Source organism: Thunnus albacares, chromosome 21 (assembly GCF_914725855.1).
Source record: "Thunnus albacares chromosome 21, fThuAlb1.1, whole genome shotgun sequence".
NCBI classification, from domain to species: domain Eukaryota; kingdom Metazoa; phylum Chordata; class Actinopteri; order Scombriformes; family Scombridae; genus Thunnus; species Thunnus albacares.
This window is the reverse complement of record NC_058126.1, coordinates 12560688-12577393: the sequence shown is the minus strand read 5'-3', so window position 1 is coordinate 12577393 and position 16706 is coordinate 12560688. Positions and strand designations below refer to the sequence as shown.

General features: G+C 39.7%; 1 protein-coding gene across 1 annotated transcript in view; it reads left to right on the top strand.

Moving 5' to 3' along the window:
- Positions 1-14811, top strand: part of oxsr1b (oxidative stress responsive kinase 1b) — a 37550-nt gene extending 22739 nt beyond the window's left edge. Inside the window, exons 5-18 of the mRNA XM_044339587.1 lie at positions 4892-4947; positions 5218-5327; positions 5783-5884; positions 6040-6173; positions 6499-6547; positions 7455-7520; positions 7623-7745; positions 10884-10919; positions 11215-11409; positions 11713-11768; positions 11918-11970; positions 12350-12418; positions 12604-12668; positions 13342-14811. Coding sequence (XP_044195522.1) covers positions 4892-4947; positions 5218-5327; positions 5783-5884; positions 6040-6173; positions 6499-6547; positions 7455-7520; positions 7623-7745; positions 10884-10919; positions 11215-11409; positions 11713-11768; positions 11918-11970; positions 12350-12418; positions 12604-12668; positions 13342-13416 — 1189 coding nt within the window. The 3' untranslated portion in view covers positions 13417-14811. The remainder of the gene's footprint in view (positions 1-4891; positions 4948-5217; positions 5328-5782; positions 5885-6039; positions 6174-6498; positions 6548-7454; positions 7521-7622; positions 7746-10883; positions 10920-11214; positions 11410-11712; positions 11769-11917; positions 11971-12349; positions 12419-12603; positions 12669-13341) is intronic.
- Positions 14812-16706: the final 1895 nt, after the last annotated feature.

Sequence of the window (16706 nt, the reverse complement as noted above, 5' to 3'; positions counted from 1 at the left end):
TTTCAGAGTAGCATGCCAATGAGAAGCTGAAACAGAGAGAGGGGCTTGATTGAAGACTATGGCTGGAGGGTTGGATGAAGGATGCATTGTGTGTAGACGTGTAGATGAAGCTAACAGGCAATGATATCATCGGGTCATTAGCCTTGCAATTAGAAAAGTGCTTTATTTTGCCTATAGAAACTATAGGTAGAGATTTAAGGAATTACACCAAACATTGTTTAAATTACTTTGTTAATTAAGAGGAAATTCTACTGCAGTATGCCGCTGCGGCAGCATTTAAGTATCCGCTTTCAGCAAAATGTGATAGGGTTATCGGTCAGTGCCAGAGAGACGGAATTGTTTTACCTTAGTAAAACCTGCCTTAAACTCTGTGCCCTGTCTAAGGAGACATTAGGGGATCACTTATAGATCATTCATTAATCACTTCTGTCCAACCCCATTCCCTGAGGTGTGACGTGAAAAAGAAAACGTGAGGTAATCTCTCAGCACTGAAAATCATCGACATCCTGAGAGAGAGTCCTGAGTCAGTTGATCGGTGTCAAGGGATGTAAACGTGCACGCATGGCTGTGCGAGCTCTCCCGGTGTAAGCTGGATCATATGAGTCGGAGCCCCAGGGCAGGGGTGATGGAGAGAGTCAAGGGGGTGAGGCTTTGACGAAGAGGGAGAGAAAGAGAGAAAGTGTCACATGATACGTTCCATCCAGCCCCGGACGGCCAAAAAGCAATTAGAGTCTTGCGGCCTGGGCTGTAGGCTCAACTGGAGACATTTACCACAAGACGGTGAACTGCTCCACCTCCCCGTTCACAGCAGCTCGGAAAGTCAGCGATGCAAAGGTGACGCTTGTTATCCAACTTGAGCAACAGGTAGACTCCACGCACATGACATGAGAGGAATGCCAGTTATTCTTCATTTTGTATGTTGAATCTGTTGAAAGCACCCTTGACAGCAGTGATCTTACTCTTGTGGTGAGCTCTTTGTCTGCATGTCGTACCTCATTCATCTCTGAAACCTCACGTCTTCTGAGGGAACACTCGAAGGCTTTGTCCAGTATATTACTCTGTGTGTGGTTTTTTAATGTTCAGGTAATGGTTGTAGTTATGCCGCCTCTGGGAGCAGTGAGGCTCTTGTAATGGATTAAAGCTAAACCGACAAGAATGTAACATTAAAAATTTGATTTGGAAAAACTGATGAGTATGAGATTGAGCAATATGGAGAAAGCAATCAAAATACAGAAGCAGAGACAAGATATCGTTGTGGTCAAAAAGGGGCACAATTAAAAGAGAGAGGATAGAGTAGGTATTTCATCTCAATAGGAAACCCACAGGGCGTCTCATAAACCCTCTTTTACAGCCTTGTCAGGGGCACTGTGAGCCTGGCACCAGGATGTGATGTCAGAGGAGGTGACCCGGTGGAGCTGCAAGGTGCGAGGGCTGCCAGATGAGAAGGATAAATCTTGTTGACAGTTTCATACCGTGGCTGTTCCCGCCTAGCTACTGCCTGGTTAACATTTCAACAGGTCATAAATGTGAAGAGTCCTTTTCATTTTTCAGTATTTTGTGGTTACATAATAACTGTTAGCCTATAGAAACATTCCCGATGAGCTGTAAAGTGCTTTAAGATGTGGAAATAAGCAAAAGATGTGGAAGTTTGGGGTTTCAATCTTCTTGAAAATCCGGCCCACCTATTATTACATCTTTGTGTTACATGGCTGGATGACTGGTAGGAGTTGGGACTTAAACTGCAGGTTGGCTTTTTTCCTCTCCACCACAGTATTTCTTTGAACTTGCATGGTGCATTGTGTCACCACCTCCTCCCTCCCTCCTCCTCTTCCTCTCCCGTGAATGTTAATGACTGTCTGCACTCTGCAGCCTTTTTTCTTCTCGGAGCATTACAATCTGCTGCAGTGAACCATAGCCTCCATGGTTCTTGAATGAGTGCAGGGAGGGGACACAATCAGACTGATAACTCTTTGTGAATGATGCAGCGTCACGGGTGGCCTTTTTTTTTATCAGGGGTGGAGTGTATTCAATTCAAAATGCGCATTACAAAAATATTCACGTTATTTGTCACAGCTTAGTTTGAAAGTTCAACAAGCCGAACAGCAGCATGTCATGACTGTAGAGATGATGATGTCGTATAGAGACAAACATAGACAATTAAGCATTGGGCTCATTTCTTCTTTCAAAGCTTTAAGCCTTATTTTCAGATAACCTTCATTTTGATGTAGAATGTCAAATAAAGTCACTCACTAATCAGCGGGGAAAAAAAGGTCTTCTGATTTCCCTAATCTGAAAATCAAATTATCAGTTCAAGTCAGGATGCTTTGATTTACAGATTAGGGAGACGGTTGTTTATTAATTAATATTGATTTGTACTGTCTAAAAGTATTGGAATAGTTCTGTTTTAATTATGCATTTGGGCCAATTAATTTGTCCCTTTAACAAAAAGTACAAATAAAGAAAGGCATGCGTCAACTTTCCGGCACATTTTCAGATGTAAAAGAAGCATAATCTTCTATTGTGACTCAATTTTCCTGGACGTGAAGTGAGATAATAAACTTGGAAGTCTTACATAGCCAGAGTGGTTTTATTGGCTTAGACTGAACCCGTAATAATGTACATCATTAGCTTAGACTAAACCCTGAATCACAAGCAGTAGAAGATGATATTGGACCCACTCAGAGAGGGACAGTAGTCTTGTAAACGAAGAAAAAGTATTTTGGGATACTCCCTGACTAGCCTTTTCAACCTCAGGTGGTCCACTCTTCACCTCCTCTCCAATCCTTAAAAAGCAACATCTCAAATTACCGGCCGTAAATCATCCCTGTTGTACGAGCATGCGCTTGATTACGCAGGAGTAGTGAGCGCAAGAAACGGTAAGATACTGTGACCTGATATCACCTAGCTGTTATGTCAGGGCAGCAAAAGTGACAGCGGGACAAGCCAGAGAGCCGCTGAGCACAGACGTCTGTACGGCAGCAGACATTTTTTCGTTTTTTTTTTTCCTTTTTTAAAGCCACTAGCGAAGGCTGTCATCTCTGCTCTTCATCCACCCTTTTCCCATCGTCTGCATCTTCCCCAGCGTGGCGGTTACGTAATTGAACTCGTCTGAGTGCATAAGCACATCAATGTTTGCTACATGTAGTACGCAGACAGCTCTTTCTGTCTGAGCTGATTACTGAAAACACATGGTTTAGAGATGGCATTGATACAGTGAGCTAATACCCTGCTGTGGACTATCCCTGTCTGGTTCTGGATAGTTTTATTATCCCGGCAGTCATTTTCAACCTATGGTCCTAATATGTCACATATGCTGCATTCCTCCCTCCTTGGCTCACTGTTCGCCACTCCCTTGCCCCTGTCGCTATGAGATCTATTGCCTGTGTGGTATTTTAGCGGAGCACTCTTAGAGAAAGAGGCCTCTACACTCAAGGATTTAAACTGTGACCTGTAAACTCTTGAGTGCTTCTACCTCATTGTGTGTTTTGAGTAGGTTGCTTGTAAAGATTGTGCATACAGATTCAGTAAGCAGAGGAGTAGGGTCTGCCTCAGGAGGAAGGGTTTGACAGTCGGTCTAGAGGAAGAGATTTTTAGCGATCCAGTGAAAGTTGCAGCGTGAATTTCAAGTTGTAAGCATGTTGTAAGCACCAGAATCTTTTAAAACACCACAATTATCCCTGCAGCATCCCTGCACATGTGTTTATAGCCTATAAGGACTGTATAATATTCCCAAGTGAGTCTTTGTTCCTTGGACGCTGTATCATGACTCATCTACTCACACCAATACTCCAAAGACCAGTCTATTTTCACATTCATTGAGACTAGTTTGCTGGAATGATCCAACAGCATGTACAGTATCTCTCAGCAAAAGCTGCAAGCATTTTACTCCAGTGCCCCCATCTGGTAGCAGGGGGAACTGCTCAGGTTTTGAGACGGTCTCATCTGAATCATTTGTCTGCCTGCCATTATCGTTTTAGGAGGTGTCTCGGGGTCATTTGTGTTAACCAAATCTGTTGGAAGTTGTTAAAGGCTGAAGATGTTCTGGGGTCGGACCACTTTGGTGTTCTTTGTCCCATCAAAGCCTCTTCTGCCATCATTCTCTTTAAAATGTACATTCCCTTTCTAAAAGGCTGGACAGCAGAAAGAGCTGACTGTTGTCCTCTGTGACACTGTTGCCATCCATACTTTTAAAATTTATTTCTTCGCCTTTTCACTCGACCCTTCGACTTTATCTCTGAAAGTCTGTTGCTATGACAACTCTGTCTGGCTGGTGAGATGACGGTATTCATTCTGTGTGGCAGTCCGTGCAGTTGTGTGCGAGTGCACACGAGCGCACGCACGAGCACGGAGGCAGACAGGCAGCCAGACAGCTGTCCCTGCTGAATCCTCTTATCACCACCAGGGGAGGCCGAACAAGGATGAACAAATTAACTACAGACTGTGTGTGTCTCTGTTAACGCCTTAAAAAACACAGAGGTGCCGGAAAGATTAAAGTTTTGAGGCTATTTGGTGTACCAAGATGTATAAAATCCCAAGTTTTATTGAGATATAAGTCAGGAGTCGAGTATAGAGGAGACTCTAAGCTGACATTAAATCAGTGATATAATTAAATTGGGTGATCATGAACAGCCATGTATAGCTTCTAATTTTAAAGCCTTATCCAATTTGTTATCTGTCTCAAAAAGTGTATGGAGCCTTCAGGTTGTCACCACAATAACTGTATATACTTTTACAGCAATAATTATTAAATTAATTTCTACCTGTTTTACAATATCTTTTAATGTGTTCACCGTTTAATCTGCCTGAGCTATTTCAGTCACCTTTTCTTTGACAGCTCCTTGTGAAAGGTATTTGTTTAACGTGCAAATTCTTCTCTCTCGATTTCTTACAGAGATCTCAAGGCTGGCAACATTCTTCTCGGGGATGACGGTTCAGTGCAAATTGCAGGTATTTGGCCAGAAGGCAACTTGCTACGGCCTTACAGCACTTGTCACTAGTGACCCAGATTAGGTGTGAAGATGTTTAAAACTTCCCTCACCTCTACTGCCACCTCATTTGCCCCTGTTAGACAGCTGACTCTGTTCCAACATCTTAGTGTATTAAACTGCAGGAGGCCTGTTAGGCAGAAGAAAATTAACTTTCTTGACATCACCATTATTGACTTACTGCTTCAGGTCTCATTGTATCGTTTTTTTTCTCTCCTTTCCCTTCTGTCAGACTTTGGTGTCAGTGCCTTTCTAGCCACAGGTGGTGACATGACTCGAAATAAAGTGCGCAAGACGTTTGTGGGAACACCGTGCTGGATGGCCCCAGAGGTCATGGAGCAGGTCTGTCCTCTTTGGCATGATGCCAGGTGGTAACCATAGCAACAGAAAACTCTCCAAACACAAATTATTAATCTCATCAGCTCACAGCAGGCAAAAACACACATTCAGAGCAGATTTTTCATATGCATTAGGTTTATTTTACTGAATACTGGCACTTTTTTAATAAATCCTACACCTGCAGCTACAACTTGTCATCTCTGATATCAGTAAACACATGGCTGGGGCTTGAACTAGCTGATTATGTGTGATTTAAAACGATGAAAAGGCTCTTGCGTCTGCATTAGAAATACACTGTGGGAAATTGCAAATGAGCCCCTTTCACATCCTAAGAACTTTCTGGCTTTTTTACTGCAATAGTGAGCCTCATGTTTCTGTGAACACACTTCATGTTTTAGATAAGTGACTGCATCACTTAAACTTTCGGTAAAAGCTGAATATGATTTCTGCTTCCACAGGTGAGGGGTTATGATTTCAAAGCAGATATTTGGAGTTTTGGGATCACAGCCATTGAGCTCGCTACAGGGGCCGCACCTTATCACAAGTACCCGCCAATGAAGGTGAGAACACTGAGGAACAATCTGAGTTACCTAGAAATGTTAAGTTAATGACATAGAACAAATGCAAAATCAGGTCGTCTGATTCGCTCTAAGTACAACTTCTGAGGTTTTGTGCCCTTATGATATTTGAGACTAAGTGTTTCTGGTGTGTTCAGGTCTTGATGCTGACGCTGCAGAATGACCCTCCGACCCTGGAGACTGGAATCACAGACAAGGAGATGGTAAAGAAATATGGAAAATCCTTCAGGAAGATGATCTCCCTGTGTCTACAGAAGGACCCGGAGAAAAGGTGTTTATAGTAAAGCCTTTACATGAAGTTTCATACCACACATAATGCCACACAGTGGCTTCCAGTAGGTATATTTAATTAAACACATCTGCACTGTGCTAATTATGTGCTAATTAAATTTAAAAAGCATGTGATGTGTGCAGCTGTAGACAGTCAATTTACACTTAGTGGAACTGATTTACACTGCCTAGAACATGTTAAGCAACTCAGCATGTAACTACTTTTATTGCCCTGACTACAATAATTTGTAAACATCATTGGGAGTATCACAGCTGTTACAGTCAGATGAACAGAACTAATTCATCGTCATTCTGCTGTTTTTCAGGCCAACATCCTCGGAGTTGTTGAAGCATAAATTCTTTCAGAAAGCAAAGGTAGGTGTTTGAGCTCCCTCTGGGCCTGAGACTTAATCAGTCACACCATGAGTCATCAGCATCCCTGTTTCAGACATTGGTTGAGCTTATTGATGAGTAAAGGTCTGCGCCTACAGCAGTGATTGTGTCTGAATGGCCTTACTTTGGCTTCTGTCTAAAATTAAGCTGCATTTTATGAGCATAGATTGGTTTTTTTAGCTCTAGAGGTTTTGAATTGACCGAAGAAGGGTTTATGGAAGAGAGAAGACGAAAAAATAATGCATCAAGAAATAAGAATAAACCAATAATGTCTCTCTCCCTGAGGTGTTTGCGTGAGTCAGGCTACTTCTTACTTGGCTCGACTTGTCCGTGTGTCCGACCCAAGCTGAGGTCATTGCAGCATTCCTCACGTTATTGGCCATGCAGAGCTGTTTCTAACAAAGGCAGGGATAAGCAGTCTAACTCCAGCCTCCGGCTGCCCAGTGCCCTAGCAACCGGAACAACGAGAGTGCTGGCTCAGCATGTTACACAGGCCCAATACAACCTGGTTGGTTTGCTGGACATGACCCTGGGACAAGAACCGCAATACTCTGTGTTAACAGCAGAGGGCAGGCTTCGTTATTTTTTTTAGAACATATATCAGAACTTTGTGTGTGTGAGTCTGCAGGGGGGATTTAAATAGCTATATGTTAAATCTTCAAAAATGTACTGGGAACAAGAGCTTAAATGGAGTATCTGCCATTTGAAGAAAAAAAATCATATTTACAGTAGGATTACTGTGTGTAAAGTAAAGTATATTATATGTTCCATTTCAATTTTAGAATCACATAAGACATCCTTGAGTATAAGAAATTAACCTGAACAGACTTTGTAGACACTATGTAGAATTTTATGAGTGACACCCTTCATTTCTTTCCTCCTCTGACAGACCCATGAATATTTACATGAGAAGTTACTTCAGAGAGCGCCCACAATAACAGAGAGGTCGAAAAGGGTAGGTCAACAAAGACTTACTGTATATGTAATCAAATAATGTAGATTTGGTTATATCTAAAAAAATAAAATAACAAGATGAGCTCTGCTTTGTGCACATCAGGTACGTCGAGTGCCAGGTTCCAGTGGTCGGCTGCATAAAACGGAGGACGGCGAATGGGAGTGGAGTGATGATGAGCTGGATGAAGAAAGTGAAGAAGGCAAAGCAGCTGTTGCTGCCTTAAGGGTGAGATGAATCCACAAGTTGTTTATCTTTCATATACACATTAACACTGAAGTTATGCTCCAGTTGTCTTTGTCTTTTAATCTCTGTACACTGTTTAAATTGTCACTCTCATGTCTGTGCAGTAGCATGTTTGTCCACTGTCTCTCCACTGAGTCTCCCGTATGTGTGTATGTTCTGTCTGATGGCCAAGGAGCAGCAGGTGAAGCCTGTTGGCGCCCCCAGGCGACAAGTGCGCTTCTCCCTCCCACTCGAGCTGCCTGCGTCCAGGGTTGTTCACTTGCCTCCACAATACAGATGGCATTCCCCTAACAAGGAAGGACTCTCGCTGCACATGTTAGCCAGGGAGCACGTGACAGCCAGAGAGGGCAGGAAAGGCCTTGTAGGGTGACGAGAAGGTGGAGAAAAGAGCAGATAACCTTGGTCGTGAGAGTGAGGGTTGTGCACATGTGTTAGGAAAAGCCTGTGGATACAGGGTACAAGCACTCAGATACAAAAGTATATCAGGCCTATCTTGACAGATGGTTAAATACCCATTTTATGGTCTTTGTCAGAACTTAATTTTGCCATAGTAAATCGGTGCACAGATAAGCTCTTATCCTCCAGATAGTAGCGACTGTTCTGTCGTTATATAACTTTACACTAACCTATCAGACGACAACTAGTAATTACCAGACAAAGTTATACAACAGGCTTGTTTAGAGGAAAGGTTCACATCATCATCTCTAAGCTGAGGTCTGAGCATGCCACAGAATGTGAGTGGAATTTGACCCACAAGTTAACCTCGTCAGAACCCATTAGTCAGTGAGTTACTTTGAGTGTCTTCTTAAACAAGGAGATACTTTGTGTCATGAAGGAACCAAATCAGTTGTTTTCTCCAAAGTATTGCAGAGATTTTAGGGTAGTTTGTGCCAGTTAAGATTTATATGATTAAGATATTTCCATTACACGCATAAGCAAATTTTCAGCAATATATTTGTTTTATAAAATTTAGACAATGGGGAAGTGGCAGATACTGTACCACCCAATTCCTGGTGGCTGTTTAAAAGTTCATAATTTCAAATGAATATAGGGGACGTTGGCTCTTTGTTACCAAGTAAAAGAGAGCATTATTTATTCAAAGGAGTGAGAGTTACCTTTCCTGGAAGCCATCTGTATTTCCGTTTCTCTTTCTAAATTACTTTTTATTTATACTGACCAATCAAATCACATTTAATCAATACAGGGCAAATTACTTATCAACCCTGTAAATGATCTTCAATGAGAGCACTAATGATCATCAAGAAATTCAAATTTGATCTCAGTTGCTTTTATGCTGCTTTGTTATTGGCGACATGTCGGCAAACCGAACTTTAAATGCTCACACTGACTCTATGGGTGAAATGATTCTCAGTAGATTAAACAATGCATGTTTTTTTATGCTAAAGATCAATAATTTTATACATTGGGGTCCGGCTAAGTCTTTTTTCCACATACTGTAACTGTGTCATATCTGTCTGTGCTGTAAGGATTAATATAGTCTCCTCAGTAACAGCCTGAACAGTCACTTTGTCTGAATCAGATAACAGACTCCTGAGTTGATGAGATTTCTGACATCTGTCCAGACGCCACATCACTGTCCTCTCAGTCGAGTCAGTTTGGCTTCATTTGGGCCCTGCAAGGTTTTTGTCTGATTCTACGTTTCTGGGAGTCGGTTTGGACTTTTTTTGCTTGTTTGTTTTTCCTTTCACAGCCAAGCAGTTTTTAACCATGTAACAGTGTGACTTCCTTCTGACCTACGCTGCTTCTAAGCCTTTCAGAGCTAAAACTAAAAGGAGAAATCAAACTCTATAATGTGTGGTAACGTTTTATTTTACATGTCCTTTGATTCTATACTAATTTCCTAGAAATATTCAGAGTAATTTGCAGGTATTTAGCGGTTCATTTTTAGGACATTTTACAGAGAGGGTTGTGCAATTTAGTATAAATTATAAGAAAAAGCAAAAAAGTTTTAAGTTAGTTTAGTTGGAAACTGCCAATTCATTATACACGGATGCATACATAGTTGCTAATTTGCAAAAATTCTTATTAAATTACATCCTTAACAATTCTACAGAAAATATTTAGTTCTCAGTGTGTAGTATTTATGTGTCAAACTCCATATTAGCATATTAGTTTCTTAAAAACTATAATGAGCACATTTTCCTTATAATACCAAATGACATAACTAGTTTTAGGAAGTTATTGAAGAAACCTAGTATGGAAATATATCATTTGACACACAAAATTACACGGTAAAAAGAATTTTGGAACCCAGATATAATGAATGGGCACTGACCAACTCAACCAACTTCACACTTTTTCTGTTTTTTCTTATAATTTGTACCAAATTGCATCACCCTCTCTGTAAAATGTTCTAAAAATGAACGTTTAAATACCTGCAATTTACTCTGTAAATTTCCAGGAAATCAGTGTAAAATTAAGGGACGTGTAAAATAAAGCGTTACCAAATGCATATTTTCACTCGTTTACATACAACTCAATTACCAAAGTGGGCGATATAGTTAAAAAGTTCTATCACAGTGTATGTAACTTTATATCATTACATATACAGTATAGTGACATAGTACATTTTCTGATAATTGCGAAACTGTTTATGGATAAAGTAACAAGATGAGAATGTCTGTTTTTTTAGCTAATCAAGCGAATTAAACACCTGAAAAATGACGGCATTCATCTCATTGATTCAAAAATCCTGTAAATCCAATATTGCTATAAAACAGTTAATGCTACATTTTTGCAATATCGCTTAAAATACAACCACATAGATACTTCTGTAGACACAGTGCAGCAAAATCTCATATCTCTACCATCATCTCACTGAATATCAATAAGTTCAGTATTATTAGCATGTGACATATTTGTTCCCACTGTAATGGTAATACTTTAACCACCTGAAAGGAGATGATGATAAATCAGCTGAATGAGAAAAGTAAACGAGTGAGCCCTTTTAATCCGTTTCCCCTCTCTCGCTTTCTATGTGTTCTTTGCATCTATACGTGCTGGTGTTTTGTTTTTTTTGTTTGTTTGGTTTTTTTTTGCTTTGCTGAAGGCACTTACAGGAAATCCTCTGAGCGTTATCTTGTTTTTATCTGTTAACAGTCACCAAGAGTGAAGGAGGGATCACAGAATTCAGAGGTGAGTTTAACAGCTTTTTTCTTCCTCTTCTTCTAATCTAAAATAGCTATTTTTATGTAATTTATCAAACATACTTTATGGTTTTAGCCTTCAAAGTCTGACTGGAGTTAATGTAGTAAGGGGACCTTGATTTAAGATTATTTTGTCAAACTACAAACTGATTTTTGTTGAGCTGTGTATCAGATCTGTACAACACTGTCAGTTTGTTCACTTAGTAAGTCTTTCATAAGCGACACAAGCTAGTTGAACACTGATATGAGAGGATGAGCAGGGTTTCATGAAATTTCTCCTTCAGGTTTTCCAGACTCCTGAGCCTTTAAGTAGTCAACTCCAGCCTCCTGTCGCAGGTCAGGCAGAACTACCTCAGGCTGCAGGCCAGGTTCCACTGCAGCCCACACCAGTCAACACTCAATCCGCATCCCAGGCTGCATCTCCCACACCAGGCGTACCTGCTGCTGCTGCTGGTGCCGCTGCTGCTGTTCTCACACAGGTCAGTCACACCTAGCTCTGTCTCATATCTGTCCCTCTGCTCCTGTAGATATGCTAATTATTCTTTTATTGCTGGAAAGATCTTTTTTTTTGGCATTATGCCTTTATTTGAGAGTCAGTGTAGTGAGACAGGAAACAGGGGAAGAGAGAGAGGAGTGTGACATGCAACAAGGGGCCGTGGGAACTGTGGATGTTGCGGTTATATGGTATGCGCCTTAACCATTAGGCCACCAGGATGCCTTACTAGTTATTTTTAAAGCTTTCATTCTACTTAAAATAAATGTCTTTATTTGTGTTTCAACAGGTTCCAGCTGCCTCAGGCGATGTTAAGGCTCCCATTAGTTTGGTATTAAGGTTAAGGTATGTTTCCTCATCACCACTTAAAAATCAGTTAACCAAGAGGTGATTTTTCTGACTATGTTCCACTATTTTGATCTTTGTTGTGTTATATATACTGCCATTTCAGTTTTATGCCTCTGATGTAGTTTCTCTCTTCTTCATCTTTTCAGAAATTCAAAGAAGGAGCTAAACGACATCCGCTTTGAATTCATGCCAGGGAGAGGTAAGTAGAAAAACTGTTTCATCAGTCACAATCCAACCTCTGTATGCTGGTGTCACCAATTTCTTTAAAAAATGTCCTGAGCTTAAGGCTTCTTGCTGAGAATGTCACATTTTGGGTGATCAGTAAAAGAAGCCGACAATTTATATCTCATGTTTTTTTAAACTTCCTTCAATGCTTCAACCCAAATGAAAAAGCACACTGAGTCCTGCACTCTTGAAAACCCAGAGAAATTAGGTTAAATATCTGTTTTAAGAACGGTATGTGCTGAGCACACCGTTCAGTAAACACCATTAATATAAACCCTGTTAATATTTCCTTTTTAGAAAATAAACAGTTTTGGTCCACCTGTCACAGTCTGTCTCTTATGCCGTCTTTTCAGACACAGCAGATGGTGTGTCCCAGGAGCTGGTGTCAGCAGGCCTAGTGGATGGGAGGGACTTAGTAATAGGTCAGTGATAAAATCACTCCACTGTATTCTTCTTTTCCTCACCTGAGGGTTAAAAATTGTTGATCATGTGCTTAAAAAGCCCAACATTTTTCTTTCTGAACATACACACACACACATACACACACACACATGCACACACACACATTGTTGTTTTCATCGGACTGAAACATCTTTTTTCTTTTCAGTTGCTGCAAATTTGCAGAAAATAGTTGATGAGCCTCAAGCCAATAAAAATGTCACTTTCAAACTGGTGAGTGCTACACCTTCATCTGTATAAACTCTAGTATTTTTATTAAGAAAGCACTGATATAGATGTCTTCAGATTCATGCTTGTTAAATCTAAATGTATCATCCTTCCTTAATCTTCTGAGTAGTATATCTTTGTTTATACCAGAACCCTCAGCTAAAGGAGAAATATCCTCTATTTATGATCAACTGTCAAACTTACAGAACTACTGTAGATATTTTCAGACATTTCTCTGAAGTCAAACTCACTAAAATGTATCAGAATTAATCTGTTACTGGTGCAGATCCTTCCCCACCCCCCTTGCTCATATGTTTTTGTCCTAAATAATCAAATTTTGTCAGCATGTAAAACTGCTGATAATATTTGCGATCTCAGGCAAGATCAGCCACCCAACTAGTACCAAATATACAGCGTTAATCTTTGTAATGCTGCTAGCACATAGGTTAATCTAATTGAACTGTAAAATCCCTCAACCCACTAGTCACATTTTGTAGTTGAAGGAAGTGATGCAGTACCTTAAAGGATAGTTTCACATTTATAAAGTCTTCAAACAGCCCATCTGTAGATTGTGACAGTTTGTGGTCGCTGTAATTGTTCTTCACGTCCATAACTAGCCATGAACTTTTTTTCTGTTATACCAACTAGTTTTGCTCACTGGATATTATTGTGTTTGCAGGCTTCTGGAATTGAGGGATCTGAAATACCAGATGACGTCAAATTGATGGGCTTTGCTCAGCTCAGCATTAGTTAAACTGTTGTTCTACCTGGGACCGTGACTTGCCTAAAAAATGTGAAAATAATAAAAAAAAATAGTTTAATGCATTTTTTTTTCTTTCTATGGCTGTAAAGAAACCACTACTGCCAAAGAAAACAGTACCGTTTGGTCAACCATAGGATCATACAACGCCACCTTGAATGAATTAGGTGGTCAGCTGAAGTATCAGAACGTACAATGTAAGGATCACTCAAAAAAAGTTTACAGTGTATATGTAGAAGGATGCAAGTATCTACAACAAACAGTTTTCATTGAACATCCTGGTCTCCCTCATTCTGTTCTTTTTTTTTTTCTCTCTAATATATGATGCATTTGCACAATCTGAACTAACGCCCTTGAATCCTGATAAGTATAACAATGCCTTATATTCATCAGAACTACTGAATGCACGTTTTGGGGAGGTCCCCAGTTACAGTATGGAGCATTATGTTGTCTGAAATGTACAAATGTGGTTTCAGTTGCTAATGTCAAACTTTTTACTCTACTCTGAAGGAGCTTACGAAGCCAACTAGAATCAGAACTTGCAAGATGCACTTCTTTACTTGAGCTAAACCGTTTTCACACAGATATATGCTGATGTGATGTGATACACCTCTCAGGTGGCCAAATACAAATTAATTTTCCAGAATGATGTGAACTCTCCCAACAATAACAACCTCTAAAGGATAGGGCTATTGTTAGTATGCATTTTTCGCTAGTTTCAACAAATCTCTCCCTCAGCTCCAGGCCCATTTGTTCCTGTTTTAGCAAACAGGTGTGAAATTTACTGGGGGACTACTTTTAGCTGCAGATTAATACCAATTTGGTGAGTATCTTCGACACTGTGACGCTATAGTGCCAATATTATTGTAATGAAGGAACAGTCAGTACAACTGTGTAACTCACTGATGCGGTTTTAAAAGTTTTTGGACAACAATGAAGCCCTATAACACAGATGTTGACAGGATTTGTTGACAATAATAATAAAAAAAATATAGAATATTACCAGACTTATCCTTTTTAAGTGTCGATACCAGCAGCAACGTTAGAGAGGAAAGTCTCCTTATGATACTGTAAGTGAGAGGCTGGTTCTGAAACATTATACATGTATGTAGATTGACCAATACTTTAAGTGATTTAAAATTCAACTTATCGGCTGTGTTATAAAAGCGACATGATTAAGGAAGAGGAGTGCAAGATACTATTGACTTTCAAATTGTCCTATTAAATATGAAATAGTTGTAAAAAGTTTTAGAACAGCTGAAACCACGTGTGTTTTATGAGCAGATGTGTCTGTTATTAGTTTGTGTCTATTTGGAATCAGTTTCTCAAATTCTTAAAAAAAAAAAAAAAAAAAAAAAAAGACTTAAGTGCATATTTGTTTTATGTGGATGAAACATAAGTACTTGATTTAACTTCTAGTATGTAAATAATTACATTTGGCTTTGATTTGTTTTTATACTGGGTGTTTCACTCTTGGCCTTTTTTCTGTCCTATGACACGATTGTGGGTTGTAGCGCTGCGTGAAGGAAGACAACACTGCAAATTTGGCTTTGAATTCTCTCGTTTTGCAGGACATACTGTCACTTTACTGTATGTCATTTACCTTTCCTCATAAAAAAAAAGAATTCAGCTTTTCACTTTTTGCCTTTGAGAATATGTTTTTCATGAGGAGCCACAGCTGTCCTGATGCACTGCTTAACGCCTGTCCACCTTAAATTTCCTCAAATTAGTAACAGCAAATTTGTCTCCCGCTCTTAATAATAACAAGCGGAGGCTGTTTACAGAAGTTATTTAAACCCACATCTGAAGTTATACATCTGTTTTGTCACTTGCAAGAACATTTTTTTTTAAACAGCTGAAATGAGGATTTTTACATCCTTCACTGTTGGAAAGCTCAGCTGTGATTGTAGACATTTTGAAAGATTTAGAAATGTATCTTGGTTCAGATGGGGATAAAAGCCGTCATCAGCGCAGATGTCACATCCTTTCAGCCACGTTCTGGATGTTTATGTGCATTATTGACATGGTTTGATGATGAATGTGCATCTCGCAGTGGGAGGTTCATTTAACACTCTGCTTTAATGTGTAGATCTGAAGCGCCAGCAGGTTTTACTGTTTAATTTGGTGATGTGATAATGTCATAACCCTCCAGATGCCATATTGAATGAAATGCATTTTTGTGCTTGCAGATAAAATGTTAAAGAGGAAATCTTTGTATTTTGACTTTAAACATGTTAAATTTTACGCTAGCCTTAAATTGAAAATGACCAACTGTTTTCTTTTTCTTTTTTTTTTTCTTTTTTGACATAATGTCAAGGTTTAGATTCAGATTTTCAGTGTCTTTGAAATGTAGTTCTTGTTACATGTGAAGATACTGTACCTGAAATAAAGATATACAGGTGTGTCGACCCTGTGTTCTCCTCAAAGGGGGGAGCGACAAAGTCAGCGACCCCATGTTACTCGAAGTTTTTAAACTGCAGTATTTGGTGCCATTCTCCTGGCATAGTCTGCAGCTGACAGCAGACAAGGACAGGATAGGTGTGTATGAACGCTGAGAGAAATGTGTGTGTGCGTGTGTGTGTGTGTGTGTGTGTGTGTGTGTGTAGATTGAGCCCTGCTTCTAACAGAGTTGAAGATCTAATGGCTTTGTTCTCATCCTTTCTCAACTTCTTCTGTCCTGCTTACATGTAGTTAAACAGAGCTGTAGCAACTGAACAGATGACCGGCAAAACCACTTTTGCCCAGGCAATAAATCATCAAGGCTGTAATATATTTGAATTTTCCTCCTGTTTTCAGTTTTTCATTTCTTTCATTTGCTCTATTTTTGATCGTTTTGGAGTTCAAAGCATGTTTCTCTTGATTATTTTTAATCAATAAAGAATGAGCATATCAGCCTCCTCTTTGCACTTTTTTCACCAATAGTAATTCTTATTTAAAAGCTGTATTATTATTATTATTTACAGTCCTGTCACCCAGAAACTCCTTAGCCTATGTCAAGTTTCTGTTTCTAAACTAAGGTGCAAGAGAGAGATTTAAAATAATCATCAGAATCTGGGCAGCATAGGCCAAGATATCCTGACTTTTAGTCCGTAAAAACTCAGGATCCTACATGATACAGACTCAACACATAATGCAACTCATTGTCTTTCCAATTCTGTGCCCCTATTTTGTAATACAGGTTTTTTTCAATTGTGGTCTCCGAGCCCAAACTGAAATGACCATGACACTGACTGTTTGCTCTTTGTTTCGTACAGTTAGTCTGACGTAGTGTTGACATACTGTAA